A 19233-nucleotide genomic window follows, 5' to 3' on the forward strand; every position below is an offset into this window, starting at 1 on the left:
GCTACATAGCAAAATGTTTGCAGATCGATTGAATGCTAGAGAATTGAAGCGCCGTAAGATAAACCATCTGCATGATCCTAGCAGAGATTAAAAGTATTGCTCCCTTCGTTTCAATTTAAGTATCTTAGTTTGATTAGCTACATAGTTTAAAAAGAAAAGAAGGATTATTGAATTTCGTGGTCTCAAACTAAAAATGTATAGTGCACCAAAATGTTGACCTAAACATATTAGGTAGCATCTTGGAATTAAAGAGTTATCTAATTTAGAAAGTGACATTTTTTTTGAAACAAAGTAAAAAAGACGGTAAGATATTTAAATTGAAATGGAGCCTTTGGTGAGTAGTTATCCGGTACATTTTTTGTGAGTAGTTATCCGGTACATGGTGAGACATAATAGATACTTGATAAAATAGTCAAGCGTCGAAAAATAAATGTTGGATGAAAGTAATTAGGATTGTTTCGTAAATGCAACAAAGGCACTTACACTCCCATCACATGTTCAATAAGTGTTCCTAAAAATCTATCACACACTCAAATTGAAAAAACCAAGAACATTTAAAAAAATTGTCTCACCAAACATTAGTGCAAAACTGCAAATTTAGCAAAGGAAAAAATAGAATTGTCATTTGCCAGTGAGACAATTATTCTTTCTTTCCTTTTGTCTTTTCTTGACAATATTTTCTTCTTCTCTTATCCACTATTCACAGCCACAACATTATCTCACCAACTTATCCTGTGTGGCTTCAATTTCCCACTAAACTTGTAGCATTGGCTATGTTGTCTATTCACATAATGTCCTAACCCCACTTTATCTGTCTTCTGTTTTGTTCATAAAAAAGTTCCATCCACATAATTTTCATAGTTTTGCATTTAACAAAAAATACATACTATCATTTTCGTGAAAAATCATAAAATTCAAAACCAAAGTACACTTCGAACATGCATTAATGGCTTCCACCATATGTTCTTCAATGAAATTGGAGTTTCAACAAATTCCCGCCAATTTTTGTATTTGAATTTGGGATAGCTGTCTGGATTCATTGTTTACTTTTTTCTAGCCGATATACATAGATTATGCACCAATTATACATCTGGCGGCTATCATTAGTTTAAGCGGGGTTTTTTCTATGGAGAGAATTTCACAAAAGGAACATGTTTTAGTTGATTATGGTCCACAAAGATCATTTGAGGGTTCACCAAGTGACATGGACATGGATTTTAACGATGTTTTCGGAGGTCCACCGAGGCGATTTTCAGTACAAGAAGCGAGAACAAGGCACAGTTTCAATGATTCAGTAGAATCTGAAGAGGATTCAGCAGGTGTATCGCGAAATTCGTGGAATGGATTCAATGAAAAGCCAGTTTTTGGGGAAGAAAATGCTAACAGGAGGCGAAATCAAGGCGGTGATTTCTATGATGATATATTTAAAGTTGATGAATCTTGTAGCTCAAATCCTGGTTCCAGAGTTTTAAGCCCTGTTCGACCTTTGTCACCAAAAATTGAAGCTTTTGGTACTTCACTCCCAGCTCAATTCAGGTACTTTATGTACCTCTTTTCTTTTATATAGAAGTATTTAAGTTATATACAATGTCAGTGTACAGAGTTTTTACGCTATTAGTGTTGTTATTTTGAGTCCCACAATGGTGGGACGAGAAAAATATGGTCTCTTTATATGATTTTGACAATTCTCATTTCATGAGCTACCTTTTGGAATTCATTTCGGCCCAAAGTTTTTTTTTTAATCATGATATCAAAGTCAAGTTATCTCAATTTATTGTTTACCTGATGTTGGCCCCCCATCTTATAGTCGTCTATGCTCTAGATGTTTAGTCTTGGGCATGATGGTGGGGAAGGGGGGATGGGGTGTCAAATCAGTGAGATGAAGAAGAATTGGTTCATGTCATGAGTTAGCTTTTGGAATCGACTTAGACCCAAAGTTCATTTTATTTACCTGTTATTACGATATCTTTTAGATTATATCATGTTTGCTATGAAAAGTTACCTGTTATTGTAGGTCAACTTAACCTAAATAGTGTAAAACATCTAATACATGTCTGTGCATAAAAATTGAACTCTACATGAATTGTGTTCAGTCAGGTGTGCAGGCCAATAAATCTTCTTTTTTTTTGTGGGGTTGGTGGTGGGTTGGTGGGGGTGGGGGTGGGGGTGGGGGGAATATGTAGTAATTTTTATATTTGATCCATTTCGAGTCTCAGCAAAGAAGGAAAAAAGGGTTGAATTTTTTTATAGTAGAGCACTTGGCCCTTTACACTGTTAAAAAAAGGAAAGAATGTCAACATGTATTTGATATTGAATCAATAAAAATAATATGCACTCCTTTAGCTGTCCATTTTTGGGCACCATGCTAATACCGAACAATGGTATATTGCCGATTTGTTCTGTTTCGCATTGTTTTGTTGATGCTATTGTTTTTTTCTCTGGATGCTCTGAACTGTTTCTCTTATTAGTTGACGGGTCTGCTTTACTGTCATATTTACCTTTTCATAACTGCTTTGATTTGCTGCTCTTGAGCCTAGGATCTTTCGGGAACAACCTCTCTACTTCCGTGAGGTAGGGATAAGGTCTACGTAGACTCTACTCTTCCCAAACCCCTTTTATGGGACTACACTGAGTATGTTATTGTTGGTATATGCCGATTGTACGTCTATTGGAATTGTTTTGAACTATATCTCTTGCAGGAAGTAAATGATTTCAGTTTGGGTGAACTTTACGTGACAATATGAACTGATCTACTGTCTCTAGATGATAAAGAAACCGATTAATTCTAGTTCTACCTTCAATAGTAGTAGTAGTCGGATTTTCTAAGAAGCAATAGTGCAATTGTCATATTTTTGCTTCATAGATTGATTGTAATGTTTGTTTCCCGTCCAGCCTTCCTGCCAAGTCGACGAAAGCTACAGATCTTCCCACATTTGCTTTGGGAAGTCATAGTCCACACAAGAAGCGAGAAAAAGAGATGAAAAATGATGCTCCTGTATTTTATCGACAAAGTCCATTATCACGTGAAGGTACTGTTATTGGTGATGATTTAAGATACATGTCTGAATCCGATGAGCTAGATATAGGAGGTAATTTGAAGAAGAGCGGAGAAAGCAAGGAGGATTCGAGTAGTGAATATCAATTTCATTTCTCCATATACAAGTGGGCAGGCAAAGGAGTTCCCATGCTTGTGTCACTGAAGGGAGGGAATCATTTCGAGTCTAAGGGGAAGATTAAATTTGAAAGATGTTCTACCTCCAATGGAAGGATGGAGAAAGAAAACATGGATATCAGCTCGACATTAGGAGGAAACGCCAATTTCTCCAGGGATGAGAATTTTCACTCCTCCAGTACGAGAAGTAAGAAAACGGAGAGCAGTGACAAGGCAAATGGTATTGTTGGGGAAACTCTCGGCGTTTCAAAGACAAAATCCATTCAAAGTGTTAAAGATAACGCTGGAGTTGACGACACTATCTTAAAAACTGAAAGAGAAGTAGAAGAACCTCAATTCAGACAGAAGACAGGTTTAGGTGACGGAATCCAGATGGAAATTCCAAGGAACTCGGAAGAAACCAAACCTCTTCGTGCATTTTTAGTTAGTGATGCCGAGGAAAAAGGTACTTTCTAATTTGTAACCTGGAAACTACAGACACTTTGTACTTGCTTTACACAAAAAATGTTTCTTATTGCTTTGCAGGCGATGTTAAGATGACACAAGAAACAGAAAGGAAGAGCAACACGGTCAAAGCTACGCAAGCAGCAAAAACAAATGTTAAAGTCAAGGAAAATGTGAAGAAAATTGATGATGAGGCTGATAAAAAGTTGAAGAAAGGTGATGTTGAAGTCAGTGACAACATGCAAAAAAGAGACTCACAAGCTAAGAGAAAAGGGAAGAGAGGTCTTGACAAAAAATCTGTAGTAGATACAGGAGTAAACAGAAGTAGTCCGCCAAGTTCTCCAATAAGATCAGCCGAGCATTCTACTAAAGCTGGAATTAAGGGAAAGGTTCAAGAATTTGTAAAGATGTTCAACCACGAGGTTCATTCAACGCCCCAAGAAGGCGAAAGTCGAAGTAAAAGCTTTAAATGGAAAGCTAGCAGCAATATTGGAGTTGAAAGTGAAAAGAGTTATAGCATGCCAAAAGCAAATGAGAAAGTTCAGTTGCCCAAGTTTAACAAGACGCAAGATGCAACCCCTAATGTACCAAACTTCTCCTTAGTATTCCTATTATTTCTAAGATCTTCCTTTCTTGGATTAGACTTCCATTTTGAGGTCCCAACCAGGCACGGGGACGGTAGGTTCATCATTGCCCCATTGGTAGTGATCGGTAAAATTTCTGATTCCCTGTCTTGCTTTTTGCAGGTAGACCAAAATCTTAACAAGCAGGAGAAAACAACTAAATATTCCAAAACGAAAACACCGACTCCTCAGACTAAAGATTATTCAGATCAAAAGGCTTCTCCATCAACTAATGGTAAGTTATAGTATTTATTTTGTCGAAACAAGAATCATGACCCACTGAATGATGAACTTTGTTTCAGTTTCTTTACTTATCTTATACCTGATTCTACCTTGGTTGAGAAATGAGAAGTTTTCCAATCCTATTTTCTTCTGAAAACATATATTACTTAAGGGAAAAGTTGGGAACTCATCTCAGGTCAACTATAAGCTGCTACGTCTTCATTATTGTTTTCAATTTAGTTAAATTAGTTTTTTTTCTTTCGATTTCAATAGTTCATTTCCACAGTACCCCTGCACATGTTACAGAATCTTTGGTACTGGCAGTATCACCGCTTGCATTTCTATGCCTTAGAGCAATTCCACACTTCTATGCTTATTGCAGAATCAAAACCGGATGATCGAAAACCCTCAGTTGGAAGCATGGATGATCTCTTTGGCGGAAATTATGTGGTATGATATCTTCTCTAAGTTTCTTTAATTAACTGATTGTGAGAATTTATGTATACACATTGCAACTTTATGCCGTAACTGAATAATAATAATAATAATGCAAGGATTAAAAGAGGGAAAAAGATATTAGAGAAAACAGAAGAATCCAATTTTAGAGTCACCTTGTTACCAGTTTGATGCCTTAGTAGGTCAGGTCATATGACTTCAGATCGTTGCAACTCAAGTTTTCGATGATCAAACAGGATAACATATTTGTGGAACGCTCATTGTAAATTTGAGTTACTGATGAGATAGTTAACCTTTTCATAGGTGGAAGAATTATTTGAAGATCAGGGCACAGCTTCACAAACTAATGGAAAATCTGAGGACAACCAAGTATCTTATTTCTTTTTTTCTCAGCATCTCTGTTGAATTCAAGCATCCGTAACATGGTTGTAACCGTTTTCTATGAACTTATAGGCTTCAGATGCTAAAATTAAGCAATGGTCACAAGGGAGGAAAGGAAATATTCGCTCATTGCTCTCAACACTACAATTAGTAAGAGTGTTTCCTCTTTTACTCAATTCTAGCACCTTATGTTGAAGATTCAGTCGATGATGATAATTTCAAGTTCTACAAAATTTGTTTCTATTGTTACATTTGTGGAAAGGAACAGGATTTTTTTAAGGCCAGGATGGCTAATTCCTAAAGCACAATCATTTTAAAACAGGTTTTATGGCCCGAGAGCGGATGGAAGTCTGTGGCCTTAATGGATTTAATGGAAGGAAATCAAGTGAAGAGAGCATATCAGAGAGCGTTACTCTACATACATCCAGATAAGCTACAACAAAAGGGTGCTGCTGATCACCAGAAATACATTGCAGCAAAAGTTTTTGATATTTTGCAGGTACCTTATAATTTTGTCGAGTAGTACATATAAGTTTTTTCCAAAGCCAAAGGTCCTAGCATCTGCACTAAATATGAGAAAACAAATCATTAACTAGAGTGCCTATTAGATCTCTTATCTCCGTACTTCATAGTTCGAACAATCAACTAATGCTCAATCCCAAACACGTTGAGGTTGGCAACTGTACTTCATAGTGCTTCAATTTAACCCATGAAGAGGGGTTGTCGGTGAGGCTTAAATTCAATTTATGGTAAAAATATAGGATCCACTGGTTACTGGTTTGAGAAGCCAAGTATTACAACATTATTATCATGTGAACGTAACTGCAACATTTCCTCTTGTGACATTTCTGTGTAGCATACGAACCCTACACGAAACAATTTTGCAAATGAAGTTTGCAGAAAATCATGCAAGTTTAAACATTCAAGTCAATGCTTGTTCTATACTTTATAATTCTACTCCTCCTCCCTCCATTTCAATTTTTTGTCCGGTTTTGACTTGAATCGGAGTTTTAAGAAAGTAAATAAAACTTTTGAATCTTCTGATCTTAAATTAAAGATAGGTAGAATGTAAAAAAATGTCCTTTAATCTTGTGGTCTTAAACATGTTACGTGGAAAGTGACATGTTTTTTGAAACAAACTTAAAAGGAAAGCAAGACAAACAAATTGAAACGAAGGAAGTAGTACTTTGGCCATGCTACAAAATTGCCCCATGTTTCATGAGAGAAAATCCTTTTTCTTATATTGTTGAATCATAAAAGTGCTATGTTTGATGCAGGAAGCTTGGGATCATTTCAACTCACTTGGTCCTATGTAACACTCACATATGCAATGTGGTATCCCAGGAGGCTCGGACACGAAAAAACTCTGTTCATCTGTGTACATACCAGGCAAATATGTCATACATACCAAAATCTGTTTTTTCTATACTTAAAAATAGAAGACGAGACTTTAATTGTTCATATATTCTTTTTTCTACAGCAGAGTTATGAGTTAGTGGTAGTTGTTACAACTGATAGCAGGCAGCAGGTATCTAGCTTTATTATACAGTACTGTCCTTCTGTATAGATCGTCGTGGCATGAACTTTGTCATTAGATTCCTAGCCTCCTATTGATATTTCAGTTCAAGCTTAGTTTTTCTTTATTGAGAGTTATAATTGTGAACCGGACCACTTTTATACTGTCTCGTGAAACACCTGCTTATCCTGTGACAGTTACAAGAATGGCGGGGAAGTTAACAGTACCCGACAACATTCAGGGATGGATGTAGACCTATCGGGCAGGGATAATCATTCCGGTCCTGGTACCACCACACACACACACATAAAAAAAATCACTTGCTTGTGATTGTAGCCATTGCCTGAAAAGGGGATGGGTGGATGTAATTTCGAAATCTACTCCTGAAGTCATGTCTTTCAGTACTGGGATTACTTTCGAATTGCTCTTTGCCCTAAGCCCTCCTTTCGACTTAATTAGAAAGATGTCAACGGGAACTGCAAATTTAGTTGGATTATAAAGCATTTTCTGAAACATCAACACAACTCTTGAATCGTTATAGGGGCAAAGTTGCGTACACACCACCCTTTCTAGCCTTCACTTGTGGAACTGCACCGAGTATGTTAATGTTGTTATATACATTGACAGTGTAAAAGTTTTTCACACGATCAGATCAGTTGAAAGATACCTATAAATAAACTTCGACAAAACTGGATCAATAAAAAGTTGGTGTTTGTCTACTTGATATACCAGATTTTAATGATGGTTTTAAAACAAGAGACACAAGCAGCTGTACTTGTTCATGAAAAAGCTGTCAATCTTGTAAAATGTGCATGACGAAATTGACTTGCATTATTGTAGTAGGAGCAAGAACTAGTACTTGCAATAAACTAATCCTTAATGGTACATAAATATTTAAGTTTCCAAAGATCCATGCCCTTTTGTAATTGGTTGCAATACTGGTCCCCTACCTCCACCTCCACCCCCACTCCAAAAAAATAAAATAATGTTTAGAGTGAAATATTGAAAAATCAAGATTTGGGACCCCTTGTTGTGACCTATATGGAATAAGCCTAAATAACTAGTATTAGAAAATTCAAATCCTTAAAAAATCAACTTCATAGTTGCCTCCCACTAATGTGATAGGGTATCATATTCTAAAGTCATAAAGTCTATGTTGTATAAGTGACTCAATGAACATAGGTTCTACTTTCCAGAGGTAAATAGTGACAAATTTACAATTTAAAGATCATAACTTCTTAAAACATATATTAAATATATATATATATATATATAATTAGATGGCAAAGAATTGAGGTCTGCTGAATCGACAATCATGATCTAATACTCAAATAATTTGAAGGATAATTACAATCTAATATCTTTGGATGATCTAGTTAATAAAATATATATAAAGTATATAAATTGGTATATTTTATATTAAATATGCATATAATAAACATACATATACACAATATATATACATTATAGTTTAACTAGTTGATCGAACGGTATATAATTGGTAACTATCCAATAATTTGTCTATACGTCCTTCACTTATCCAATTGGTTTTTGTCCTCCAATTGACTCAAAAAGTATAAAGTCAACTTGTTAATAATAGGGAATTCAAACCAAACACTATTTATCTACATTTTTTTTTTGGAGAAACTGAAAATATGAGTTACGTGTACAATTTGGAACTCATTCAGCTTACACATCTTGTTTTCTTGAATACTTTGAACAGAAAGCAGCAACACAAGTGTAGAATTTATTTATTTTTGTTGGTAAAAATCAATTTGTGAGAAAAATGTTGTAAATTTCTAAAATTGACCTGATGTGATGGAATGAGTAACCTTGTCACTGTCTTTACAATTTGCTATCTAAAATTTGTGACTCAAACAGTTTAGATTTAGAATTGTACTATACTATTATTCTTGCAACTTGCATAATAGCTTTTTTTTAATATAAAAAAAAAGTGAATAATGCTTCTAAGCTCAATATATATACTGGGGTCGTTTGATTTGCATACAAGTTATACTGGGATAAGTTATGATGAAATTAGTTTTTATTGCTTATTTGATTGGTCATATTCAAAATTATATTTATTACATAATTTTTAAGAATAAGCTGTTTGTTTACAAAAATATCCTCCACCTTATTTAATTTTTTTGTACATTTTCTTTGTAAGCTTTAGTTATTTATTCCTAAAAATAAAATTTCCATCTTATTTAACTTAAATATTTTTATTTATGCATTTTCATGATTATGTCACGTGTTTTTAAAATTAAACTTTCATCTTATTTAACTTAAAATTAAACTTTCATCTTATTTAGCTTTAAATAAAATTTCATCTTATTTAACTTAAAAATAAAACTTTCCTCTTATTTAGCTTAAAAATAAAACTTTCATTTTAAGTTTATTAAAGTAAAATAAATTTTATTATTAAAATTATCTATATTTTAATTGATATATAAAATATAATTTTTAAGTTAGTAATAAACTTTTTAATTAAAAATATGCAATTTAATAGTAGAGTGAACATTTTAAGAGAAATTAAAATATAAATAAACATAAGAATTTGACAAATAAATTTAACTTATAATATATTCATAAATTTATAAAATATAATTTTTTAATAAAAAACATATTATCATAAAAACAACGATTAATTAAAGTTATGAATGTTATTATATATGTATTTAAAAATTATGTTAATATACATGAATGTAAAAGTAATGTATAAAAGAGAGTTTAAGGGGATATTTTTGTTATTTTACATTTTTATCCTAGGATAAATTATCCTGAGATTATTATTTCATTTTCAGGGAGGAATAACTTATCCCAGTACTAATTGTTAATTCTGAGAGAAGTTATTCCAGTCTTTGCAACCAAACAAAGAATTAAAGATCACTTAAAAATTATCCCAAAATTAACTCCTCTTATCTATCACACCAAACGACCCCTAAAGATTGTTGGTGGTATGAATAAAACTCCTTCATCAGTAATAAAAATTTTGAGTTCGAATTCTAAATATAGAAAAAAACTAGTGGCAAGGAAGCTATTTTAGATTAATATGACATAAATTCAAATACGAGTATCAGTCAAGTGGGGAAAACAAAAGAAAAATAATGTAAGTAGGGACTGGTTGGTAGAAGAGTCCAAATGGGCCTGGTGTCTATGCCCAACCTGCCTTCTTCTAAGGATACACATACGAGATGGCACGTTGCTGAGCTATTATATTATTTATATCTTAGGGCTTAGGCAATTAGGATTTAGGACCATATTGTATACGTTCAACTGACCTGTTACTTTACCGGTTTACCCTTTTTTTTAATAGTAATTCAATTAATTTAGATTTGGATCGAAAATTTTTATTTTAAAGATAAAATATTTAAGGCGATTTTATATGTAGAATTTGAATTCAAAGTTTTTGGTTCGAGTCCTGAATAGAGATGGCTTTATATATTAGTTTAATCTTAAAAACGCATAACATCGGATGAGATTTTTTTAAATTTTGCCATGTGAGTGACACGTGGTAGTCCAAAGTATTAATCATTGCATTTAGAATTTAATGGTTAATTAAACAAATGTTTTTTAAGTCCATCATAAAGTATTAGATTGTCACTTTAAGTCTACAAAATTTTAGATGATGGTTTAGTATTTTTTTCATACGATTTTTAATTTTGTTCAATTTTTTTTTTATATCATGATCTAAATTTTTCATAACTTACAAAATAAAAGCATTTACTAAGTAACTATCCAAAAAAAATAATAAAAAAATTGGAATTTTTAACAAATTAATTTAGAAACAACTAATGTTTTATCCGTGGATATATAAGGGCATATTTGAGCTAATATTGTAAAACCACTTCGTATAACTATAGTGACAAATTTGAATCTTTACCGTATGAAATTAAAACTTGTTTGAAGGATGAAATTATTTTCTTTCTCCTTTTTTGTAGAATAAATTATGGTGACTTTTCTTTTTCTTTGCAAAAAATTTCCACATGTTTTCTCATTAAATTTTTGGTCAAATTAGCTTGTCATTTACTCTATTGTAACTTTTCTTTTCTGATTTTAACTTTATTCCAAGAGCTTTAAAAACACAGAGTAAAGGAATAAAAATAGAAACCATGACTTTTGAGCTTTTAAAGACCACAGAAAAGAGGATAATAGTATTTTTGGTCCTTTACTTATTGATAATTTTTTATTTCGATTATAATTTAATTTCTATTAATTATATATAGGAAATATATCATATTGGGTCATGAAAATTGGGTTGAGTTTCAAATCATGTAACATTTGTGTAGATCTAATTTTCTTTTTATAATGGGATTAAAGCATATTATGTTGTTGGATAATCAGCGAAGACATATTTCACCGACCTGAATCAATGTGAATCAAGCCTATACCCTAGACTGATTCTAGACTAGAGCGATGAAAAAAATGAATGATCGTAAATCATAATATAGTATAAAAAGGTCCTTAGAGAAAGAAAATCTAGCCTATCTTCAAGTATATTATCATCAAATATAAAATAATAACACATATGTAATTAATGGTGAAACAATTATTTATTAATTTAGAAAATTTATGAATGTTCACAAGTTAAGGGATTAAAACTGAACTTTTCAAGTTATTGAAAGGTAAATATAGTCAATCAGATATTACAAGAACTAAATTCAAAATTTATTAATAATTAAAGGACTAAAAATGCTATTACCCCCAATAAAAATTTAAGAAAGAGAGAGTGTATGTCTCTGTATTTTCTCTCTTTTGTCAGTTTCTTGTTAGCTTCTGAACTTTAGGGTCCCTTCAAATTCCTCTCTGTTTTCCAGTTCTTTTACATATCTATTAACCAAAGCAGAATTTACCTTATTCTGAAAATCTGAGCTTTTTGCACTGTAAATCTTTTCAGAAAAACATGATTGTGTGTCAATTACTCATGGAGAGACACAACTAGGGATGCTCTGTTTGTTTTTTCACCATTTGCATTATAGTTGTGTGTGTGTATGCTCAAGAAAAGCTTAAAGGTGGAGTTTTTGGTATCTCTTCTAATGGAAAATTGTAAGTCTTTCATCCAAAATTTTCATCTTCCTCTTTTTTTTTGGGTACAAATGTTTCTAATATAGGGGTGGATGCAGCTTTTGGATATCGGTTTATCTGAATTCAGTACTTTCGGCATGTTTGTTAAAATTATAATAAGTAGTAGATATGAACCCATAACTTTTAAAAGTGTAATGGGTCAATGCTGAAATTCTTAAAGATTGAATCTTTATAGAGTTTAAATCCTGGATCACCATATGAGTTTCTTGATGTTTATTCAAATGCTGTGGCTTTTGAATTTTATTGTTGTGCAAAGTTTGGATTTTTCTTAATCTTTTGTGGTTGAGTTGTGTCCACATTTTAGTTTTTCTTTTTGTGAACCTGCTCTTTCTTGTTCAAGAATTGGTTGAATCTTTTTGTTTACTACAAAAGTTTCAATCTTGCTGTAAGATCTGATATAATACTGGGTTTTTTACAAGTTGAAGCTGTGATTCTCTCATAATTTCTGCTTTTTTCTTCCAAGTTCCAGTTTCATTTTCTTAAATTTGCACCTTTTGTGGGTTTCCTACATGAATTTTGTCGGCCTTTTCTTTAGAAAGCAGCATTTCAGAACTGGGATTTGTATGAAATATTTGGAGGAATAAAGTTTACTGTTAATGTCTAAATCTAATAATAAGTAGTCGCATAGACAGAACTTTCACCAAGGAGGTTCAGAATAGATTCTCCGTTGTGTCAAGGTGGTTCAATATTCAATATATACACATAAATATTAGATTGACCTTACATATACAACGTACTTTTCCAAAGGGTTTGGATGATCCCCTTCGGCCACCCTGGCTCCGCCCCTAATGATAAATAGCTCTTGTTTTATTTAAAGGAATAGTGAACTGTTTGTTTCTTTGCTATGTGGTGATTACTTGTCCAAAAAGGGCAGAAGTTTAATTTATTTTAATTTATGTTATTTTGGGAATATTTATAATTTGTGGGATCTGCTTACTTCATAGCTTTTTCATTTGACTTTTGAACTCCCAATCCCTTCTTCTCTCTGCATTCCAAATGTGGGAGTTATTAATCATATTAATATCTTCAATAATTATGTAAAAAAACAATTTGGTCAAACTACTTTCCGAGTTCCATTTTAGAACAGTCATTGTTTTCCTTTCCCTATTTTGACCTTTGTTGCTTGGACTCTCCTAAAATGTTTTGCTTCCGTATCGGATCCTCCGCAAACGCACTACTTTTGGAGTAGCCGACATGCACCCACACACCGTCGATTTTTTTGAAAAGTCCAAGCAACATAGATTTTTGACCTAGTTTTGGACTAGAAAATCATCAGAATGAGGATTAGGAACTTATCTAAGTATACAGTTGAAACCAGTACGTTATCAAAGATGAAGAAGTGTCAACTCCATTTAATGCTTTTCAACTTAGGTAGAATTTGTCATTATATAGTTAAAGATAATAATTAATGTGTCTTTTTCTTTTGTTTTGTTTGAGGGAGGCTAGTTATGGTTAATAGTTAATGAATAGTCTGTCTGATTTATGCTTGTACAAACAGACAATTAGATTGTCTATATCTGTACGGGGTCGTTCGGTTGCTGGTTAGAGTTACTCAGGATTAGTTATACAGGGTTTAATTTAACGTTTAAGTAATCATGTATTATTAATCCATGTATTAGTTATTCTATCTTCTATCCCGTTGGAAAAGTATCATATATACACCATATTTGGTTTGCTAATTTTGTACAAAGCAACTAAAAAGCTACCAAACATGATACTGTATTAGTTATGCTAGTTTTAATACATGAATAACTCCCTTCCTAATCAACAACCAAACGCCCCCGTTGTGTATTAGCAAATATCCATTAAATGAGCTAATTAAAATTGAACTTCCAATTCTGCTTTTGAATGAAAGTAGATGTAAGAAAGAGCTGCAATAATGGATGCAGACTAATGAGGATTACATACTAGAGTTAGTTGTTTCCTACTAATGCCACAAAGTTGACTTTCTTGGAAATGAAAGAGATGGAAATATTCTTTTTTTTTCTTTAACTTCCATCTCTCCTCTCTCTCCCAACTGAAGATTCCTTCTCAATAATCTTTTATGGCAATTTCCTCACAACTGTTGAATTTTCACTTACCTTTGTTTGTTTAAATACTCATTTGTTAATTGAACAAATCAAGCTTTGAGAAGTCATAGTAGGGCCTTGTCGCAACGGCAGGTGATTAAAATGGAAGGTGGCAACAGCTATATTGTATATTATCCTCAAAGGATCAAGCTGACTAGCTAACATGACTAGTAAAAGCAGGCTGTTGGCTAAATATTTTCCAACGTAATACACAAAGAGAGTCCGGAATTGTGTGATATCTCTGTTTTAAGTAATTAAAAGTGCATGGACAAAGGTTTGTAATGTGCTACGTCAAATGCAATGGTTGTAATGTTCTGATGTGAAGTTGGATGGAGAACAGTTGCTACGGAGGATTAGGTAATAAATTATAATGCACATATTTCATGGCATGCCAATAAAAAAAAGTTGGTTTTTGGATGGGCGACATGTAGTCAGATAGAGCAAGCATATTGTAGTTTCGTTACCAGCATGTTGTTCTGCCCTCTGGTTTCGTATATAATGCATTAGATCTCTCAGAAGACAGCTTCCAGGTTAACAAACAGTGTGCGCCATGTTATATGTGGTCAATTATGTAACATTACATTTTTCCCTCTATTTCTTTTTATAGAAACCCTGTGATTTTGTTTAGCAAAGCAGTTTAAGTAAGGAAATTTCTTGAAAGCACAAGGCATTGTTTTCTCCAAATGGGTTGGTCTTGTTTTTGTACTGACGTACTGACACACATGAAAACAACTAGTTTTGTACTTATCATTATCATATGGTTACTAGTTCAAATTTGAGAAATTTGTGACAGACTTTTATATAATCCAAAGTTCTGTATGTCAACTCAATTTATGGAGGTGACAAAACTAGAATGATATGTTCTTTTAGATGGAAAAACATGCCCTAGTGATTTACCCTTTTGCTCTGCCGTTCTCATATTTAACTGATATCATTGGTTGATACATAGAAACATTGGCATGATTGAACTTCACCTGGTGCAAGTTTCTATTAAATCGTTGGAATTGTATTGTGAGAAAACAGCTATGATTATTGATCTTGGTGCAAGATTCTTTCATTGGTACATGACTAATTTTCTCCTTGCATTTTTTCTTTTCTTGTTCTGAAGACTGACTTCTTAAACTTTAGTATGAAGCCTTATGCATTTCCGTTAATGCAGATGTACAAGACGCCAGTGGGCTTTGAGTGAATCTCATTTTGCATAGTAAAAGGAAAATGTCATTAAAATCAAAGAAAGGATGGAAATCAGTCATGCCCCTCCGTTTGAAGTCCAAATCATCAGCACATTTTTGTTTGCTCCCCAAAACGAAGTCGGATCGTTTTGCTCCTGGTGAGACACCAGTTTGTCTCAATGTGTATGACTTGACACCGATGAACAACTATTTCTACTGGGCTGGTTTTGGCATCTTCCATTCTGGTGTGGAAGGTAAGAGAGATTATTTAAGTGTGCACCTAGGGAAATTATCCTTTCCTTGTAAATATATGGTTCTATATGAATTTTTCCCCTATTTTAAACCTCGATTTTACTAATTGATTAATGAGAGAATTGCATATACAAGATGATATGTACCACATTATCATATGTTTGTCAGTCATATGTTTCATTTAGCTATAATGAGATTAAAAATGTTTGTGATGTGTAAATTCAGGATCTGAAACTTGCCTCTAGGGTATATTCATGTAACGAAAACAACAACATACCATTATAATCCCACAAGTGGGGTCTGGGGAGGGTAGTGTGTACACAACCTTACCCCTACCTTATGAAGGTGAAGAGGTTGTTTCCTATAGACCCTTCGCTTAAGTAAAGCAGATTCAAGAAGACAAGTGAGTAAAACAAATATAGTAATGTTGAAGCCATGCAAAAGTAATAAAAAAGAGAACAAATAGCAACAATAAAATGTACGATAACTGAAGCAAAGGAAACAACATGTAACAATAAAATCAAAGAATGAGACGGTAGGAGAGTAATAATAACAATATTGATAGGGGAACTAGACAATACTTGACTACCTACTAACCTTTTATCATAATCCTCGACCTTCATATCTTCCTATCTAGGGTCGTGTCCTCGGTAGGTTGCAAGTGTGTCATGTACTGTTTAGGGTATATTCATGTAGTATACCCTAGAACTGCAAAGCTGCTTACTCAGTTTGAATCTTTATATGATTGGTATATATATGAGCATGCGTTGTTACTTATTGTTTTCATGTCTAATAAATATTTGGTTTGCATCACAGTTTGTTAGAAGATTTCTATTTTTGACGTGTTACAGCATTTGACACCTCTCAGTTCATCTTTGAATGCTTCCTGAAGAAGATAATTATGCAGTTTTGGTGCTATAGATAGCCAATAGACTAATCACCTCTTTTCATATAGAATGTTTACTTGGTACCTGGCTACCTGCAATCTGTTTCTCATTGAAAAACGGCAGTTTCTGCAAGTGCTTTGAATCGATTGCAATGAAACCTCAAGGTTCTCCTAATATTCCACTAGCATGTGAGGCTTGAGATGAAAATGATTTGTGCTACTGCTAAGAAAAGACACGACTCTAACTCAAATCTTGGATGCATCAGCAATTTTCTTCTATGCCTCATATTTTTGAACTAAAACTAATGTAACATTTACTTCACAGTTCATGGTGTAGAATACGCATTTGGAGCTCATGATTACCCAACCAGTGGTGTCTTTGAAGTTGAACCGCGACAATGTCCTGGATTTAAGTTTAGGAAGTCAATATTTGTTGGGACTACAAAGCTGGATCCAAATCAGGTTAGAGAGTTTATTGAACATCAAGCTGCTGCCTACAATGGTGACTCGTATCACTTGATCGTGAAGAACTGCAACCATTTTTGCAAGGATATATGCCACAAGCTGACCGGGAAAAAGATTCCAAAATGGGTAAACAGGCTTGCAAAATTAGGTAACCTTTGCCATTCCACCACTCTTTATTTTGCTGTGTCTACAGCTAATATTACCCAGAATGTGCTCTGGCTTTTAATTATCATCAATTTATGTGGTTCATGGAGAAATAAATCCTATCTTTTATTTCTTTCTATGCTTCACAACAAAAATCCGTTTTCCCTCCATCTTGGCACTCAAGTCCTTATGTGCAGTATTAATTACATATGAAAAGATTCCATTTTCCATCGGTTCAGTTATAGTACACAAATTTGGTGGCTTCTCTTGCTCTATATGATACTATTGCATATGTCCGGCAAGTAATTAATCTCGAATTTCCATTTTAGAGATATAACTCTTCATTTTTAGAACGCGACTTTCTGAAATAGAACATTTACATCTCTTTAAGTATATCTTTGTCCATAATTTGGTTTTCCTTCCACAGAGAGTATAGCTAAAAGCACAGTACAATTTTCTTTCGATAAGTTTGTTAACAGTATCTGTGAGATTTATATGTCACTGGACCTAATCGGACCTTGGGAAAAGTTGTCTTGTATACTTGCGCAATCTCAAGCACATTATCTGCTTTATGATGATGCTACTTGAGATGATATTCATAAATAAAAATGATAACTTCATATTGCCATTTAACCATTGTGGATGAGTCTCACCTCCTGAGTCCTGAATGTACAGGATATATGCTCCTTTTTGATGTCCTATTTGAAAAGATAAAACAAAGATTGAGTGTTCATATTTTCTAGAAAAGCTTATGAACTTCTACTCCTATTCCATTTCATGTCGCATATTTCCCTTTTTAGTCTGTTCCCAAGATGTGATCTATCTTTCTCCTTGGCTGTATTGAAACTTTTGTTTATTAGTGAGGAGCAAATGATCAAAGCTAAAAGCTTTAGGCATCTAAGAATGACACATTTCTATCGAGAACTCGTTACCCTTAATGGCATGCTCTTAGAGCCATAAAAGTGTCATAGCTGACCATAAGTTCCAAAAGTACTTTTGGTATGTGACAGAAGTCATTATTTCTATCTTAAACTTTGTGCCCTAATAAGCACCGCGGTATAAATTAAAATGGAAGGAGTATTTGCATGATATGCTGCTTCTTTTTTTGTCTGCATAGGTTCAGCATTCAACTGCATGTTACCTGAGGCTTTGAAAGTTGCTGCTGTCGAAGACGAACCAAATGGCCCAGAATACGTTAGTGAGAAGAGAAGGCTGAGAAGTGCTTTCAGTTGTTTTTCTTCGATTTCAACGAGACAACAGAAGTTATCTACGTCTTCGTTATTTCTACAGTCACCCCTTAAAGGTTGCTTACCTTCTTTGGAGTTGAGAAAGTCTATCAATCGCTCTTCAAAGGAAAGGTAAAACATAACGTACTCTCTTGTGATCACATTTTCCTTTGAAGAAAAATATTGTGAAAGCTGCCCCATGGTATTTTCAGAAAACTATAAAATGATGAGATTAACATTCTTTAAGAAGGTATACTATTTGTAATGTGGCATTGCAGTGTGTACAATTTGCGTTCCTTGTTTGGTAACATGTATTTTGAGTAAATTTCTGCCTTCTCCATCGATTGATCACACGGGTATGCATCCATATAAAAGAACAATCCACTTTTCACGCCGTTCTTGTAAGAGATGCAACATGTTGAAAAATGAACAATTCCTCTGAGCAATATATCTGTCAATTAAGTCTAGTGATATGCTGGGATGATATTCCTTGTCTCTGCAAACGTGAAAATGTCCAGATACACGAAGTTGTGCCGTTTTCCAGTTTAATAGTTTAGCGTTATCTTTATAAATGTATTGCCAAAAAGAAAGTTTTGACCATCTATAGCAGAGAGATAAATTTCACTTGGCAACCATACAAGTAAAACATACATTATCACGTTATATTTTCTAGTTTCTTTGGTGAATTGTGACACCATAAACAGCTTGTTACTTTGCAGCACTTACCCACATAAGCTCACTTTTGTATCGTAAGACATAAGTTATATTTTCTAGTTTCTTTGGTGAAATGTGACACCATAAACAGCTTGTTACTTTTGCACTCCTTACCCACGTAAGCTCACTTTTGCATCGTAAGACACAAGTTTGAAAAACGTAATAAATATTTGATACTAAAAATTACTTGGCTAAATTTACAGAACACGATGATAACATCAATGGCACCTGTCCTCATGACAATCTTCAAGAGCATACAGAAAACATCAATGGCATCTGGCCATCTGCACAACACCCCCCGCCCCACTTCACAACCGCCTCTCCCTCCAGTGACAATCTTCTGCAGCATATAAGGCATACAGAAAAGAGAGACAAAACGAAAAATGAACACTTCATGATGCGAGGA

General features: G+C 33.7%; 2 protein-coding genes across 3 annotated transcripts; both read left to right on the forward strand.

Moving 5' to 3' along the window:
• Positions 1-861: 861 nt before the first annotated feature.
• On the forward strand, positions 862-6961 carry LOC129903438 (J domain-containing protein required for chloroplast accumulation response 1). Its single transcript, XM_055978995.1, has 9 exons — positions 862-1536; positions 2893-3617; positions 3698-4200; positions 4363-4474; positions 4844-4911; positions 5221-5286; positions 5371-5448; positions 5621-5797; positions 6576-6961. Exons 1-9 carry the CDS (start codon positions 1127-1129, stop codon positions 6612-6614), a joined length of 2178 nt encoding a protein of 725 aa, XP_055834970.1. The 5' UTR covers positions 862-1126; the 3' UTR covers positions 6615-6961.
• Positions 6962-11548: 4587 nt separating this feature from the next.
• LOC129902090 (deSI-like protein At4g17486) lies at positions 11549-19117 on the forward strand. 2 transcript variants are annotated; one of them, XM_055977125.1, is made up of 5 exons: positions 11549-11860; positions 15128-15394; positions 16604-16891; positions 18005-18245; positions 19031-19117. In XM_055977125.1, exons 2-5 carry the CDS (start codon positions 15184-15186, stop codon positions 19038-19040), a joined length of 750 nt encoding a protein of 249 aa, XP_055833100.1. In that variant the 5' UTR covers positions 11549-11860; positions 15128-15183; the 3' UTR covers positions 19041-19117. The 2 variants fall into 2 exon arrangements, with proteins under 2 accessions (XP_055833100.1, XP_055833101.1); XM_055977126.1 differs by lacking the exon at positions 19031-19117 and having other exon boundaries at positions 11572-11860; positions 18005-18438.
• Positions 19118-19233: the final 116 nt, after the last annotated feature.

The sequence above is a fragment of the Solanum dulcamara genome, chromosome 9 (assembly GCF_947179165.1).
Source record: "Solanum dulcamara chromosome 9, daSolDulc1.2, whole genome shotgun sequence".
Lineage (NCBI taxonomy): Eukaryota > Viridiplantae > Streptophyta > Magnoliopsida > Solanales > Solanaceae > Solanum > Solanum dulcamara.

Excerpts from the sequence above, each read along its gene's own strand:
- LOC129903438 (XM_055978995.1), top strand. The coding sequence starts at position 1,127 with ATGGAGAGAATTTCACAAAAGGAACATGTTTTAGTTGATTATGGTCCA. Across the intron at positions 4,912-5,220 it reads TCTTTGGCGGAAATTATGTG|GTGGAAGAATTATTTGAAGA; the intron begins GTATGATATCTT and ends ACCTTTTCATAG. Across the intron at positions 5,287-5,370 it reads GAAAATCTGAGGACAACCAA|GCTTCAGATGCTAAAATTAA; the intron begins GTATCTTATTTC and ends ATGAACTTATAG.
- LOC129902090 (XM_055977125.1), top strand. The coding sequence starts at position 15,184 with ATGTCATTAAAATCAAAGAAAGGATGGAAATCAGTCATGCCCCTCCGT. Across the intron at positions 15,395-16,603 it reads CTTCCATTCTGGTGTGGAAG|TTCATGGTGTAGAATACGCA; the intron begins GTAAGAGAGATT and ends TTTACTTCACAG. Across the intron at positions 16,892-18,004 it reads AAACAGGCTTGCAAAATTAG|GTTCAGCATTCAACTGCATG; the intron begins GTAACCTTTGCC and ends TTGTCTGCATAG.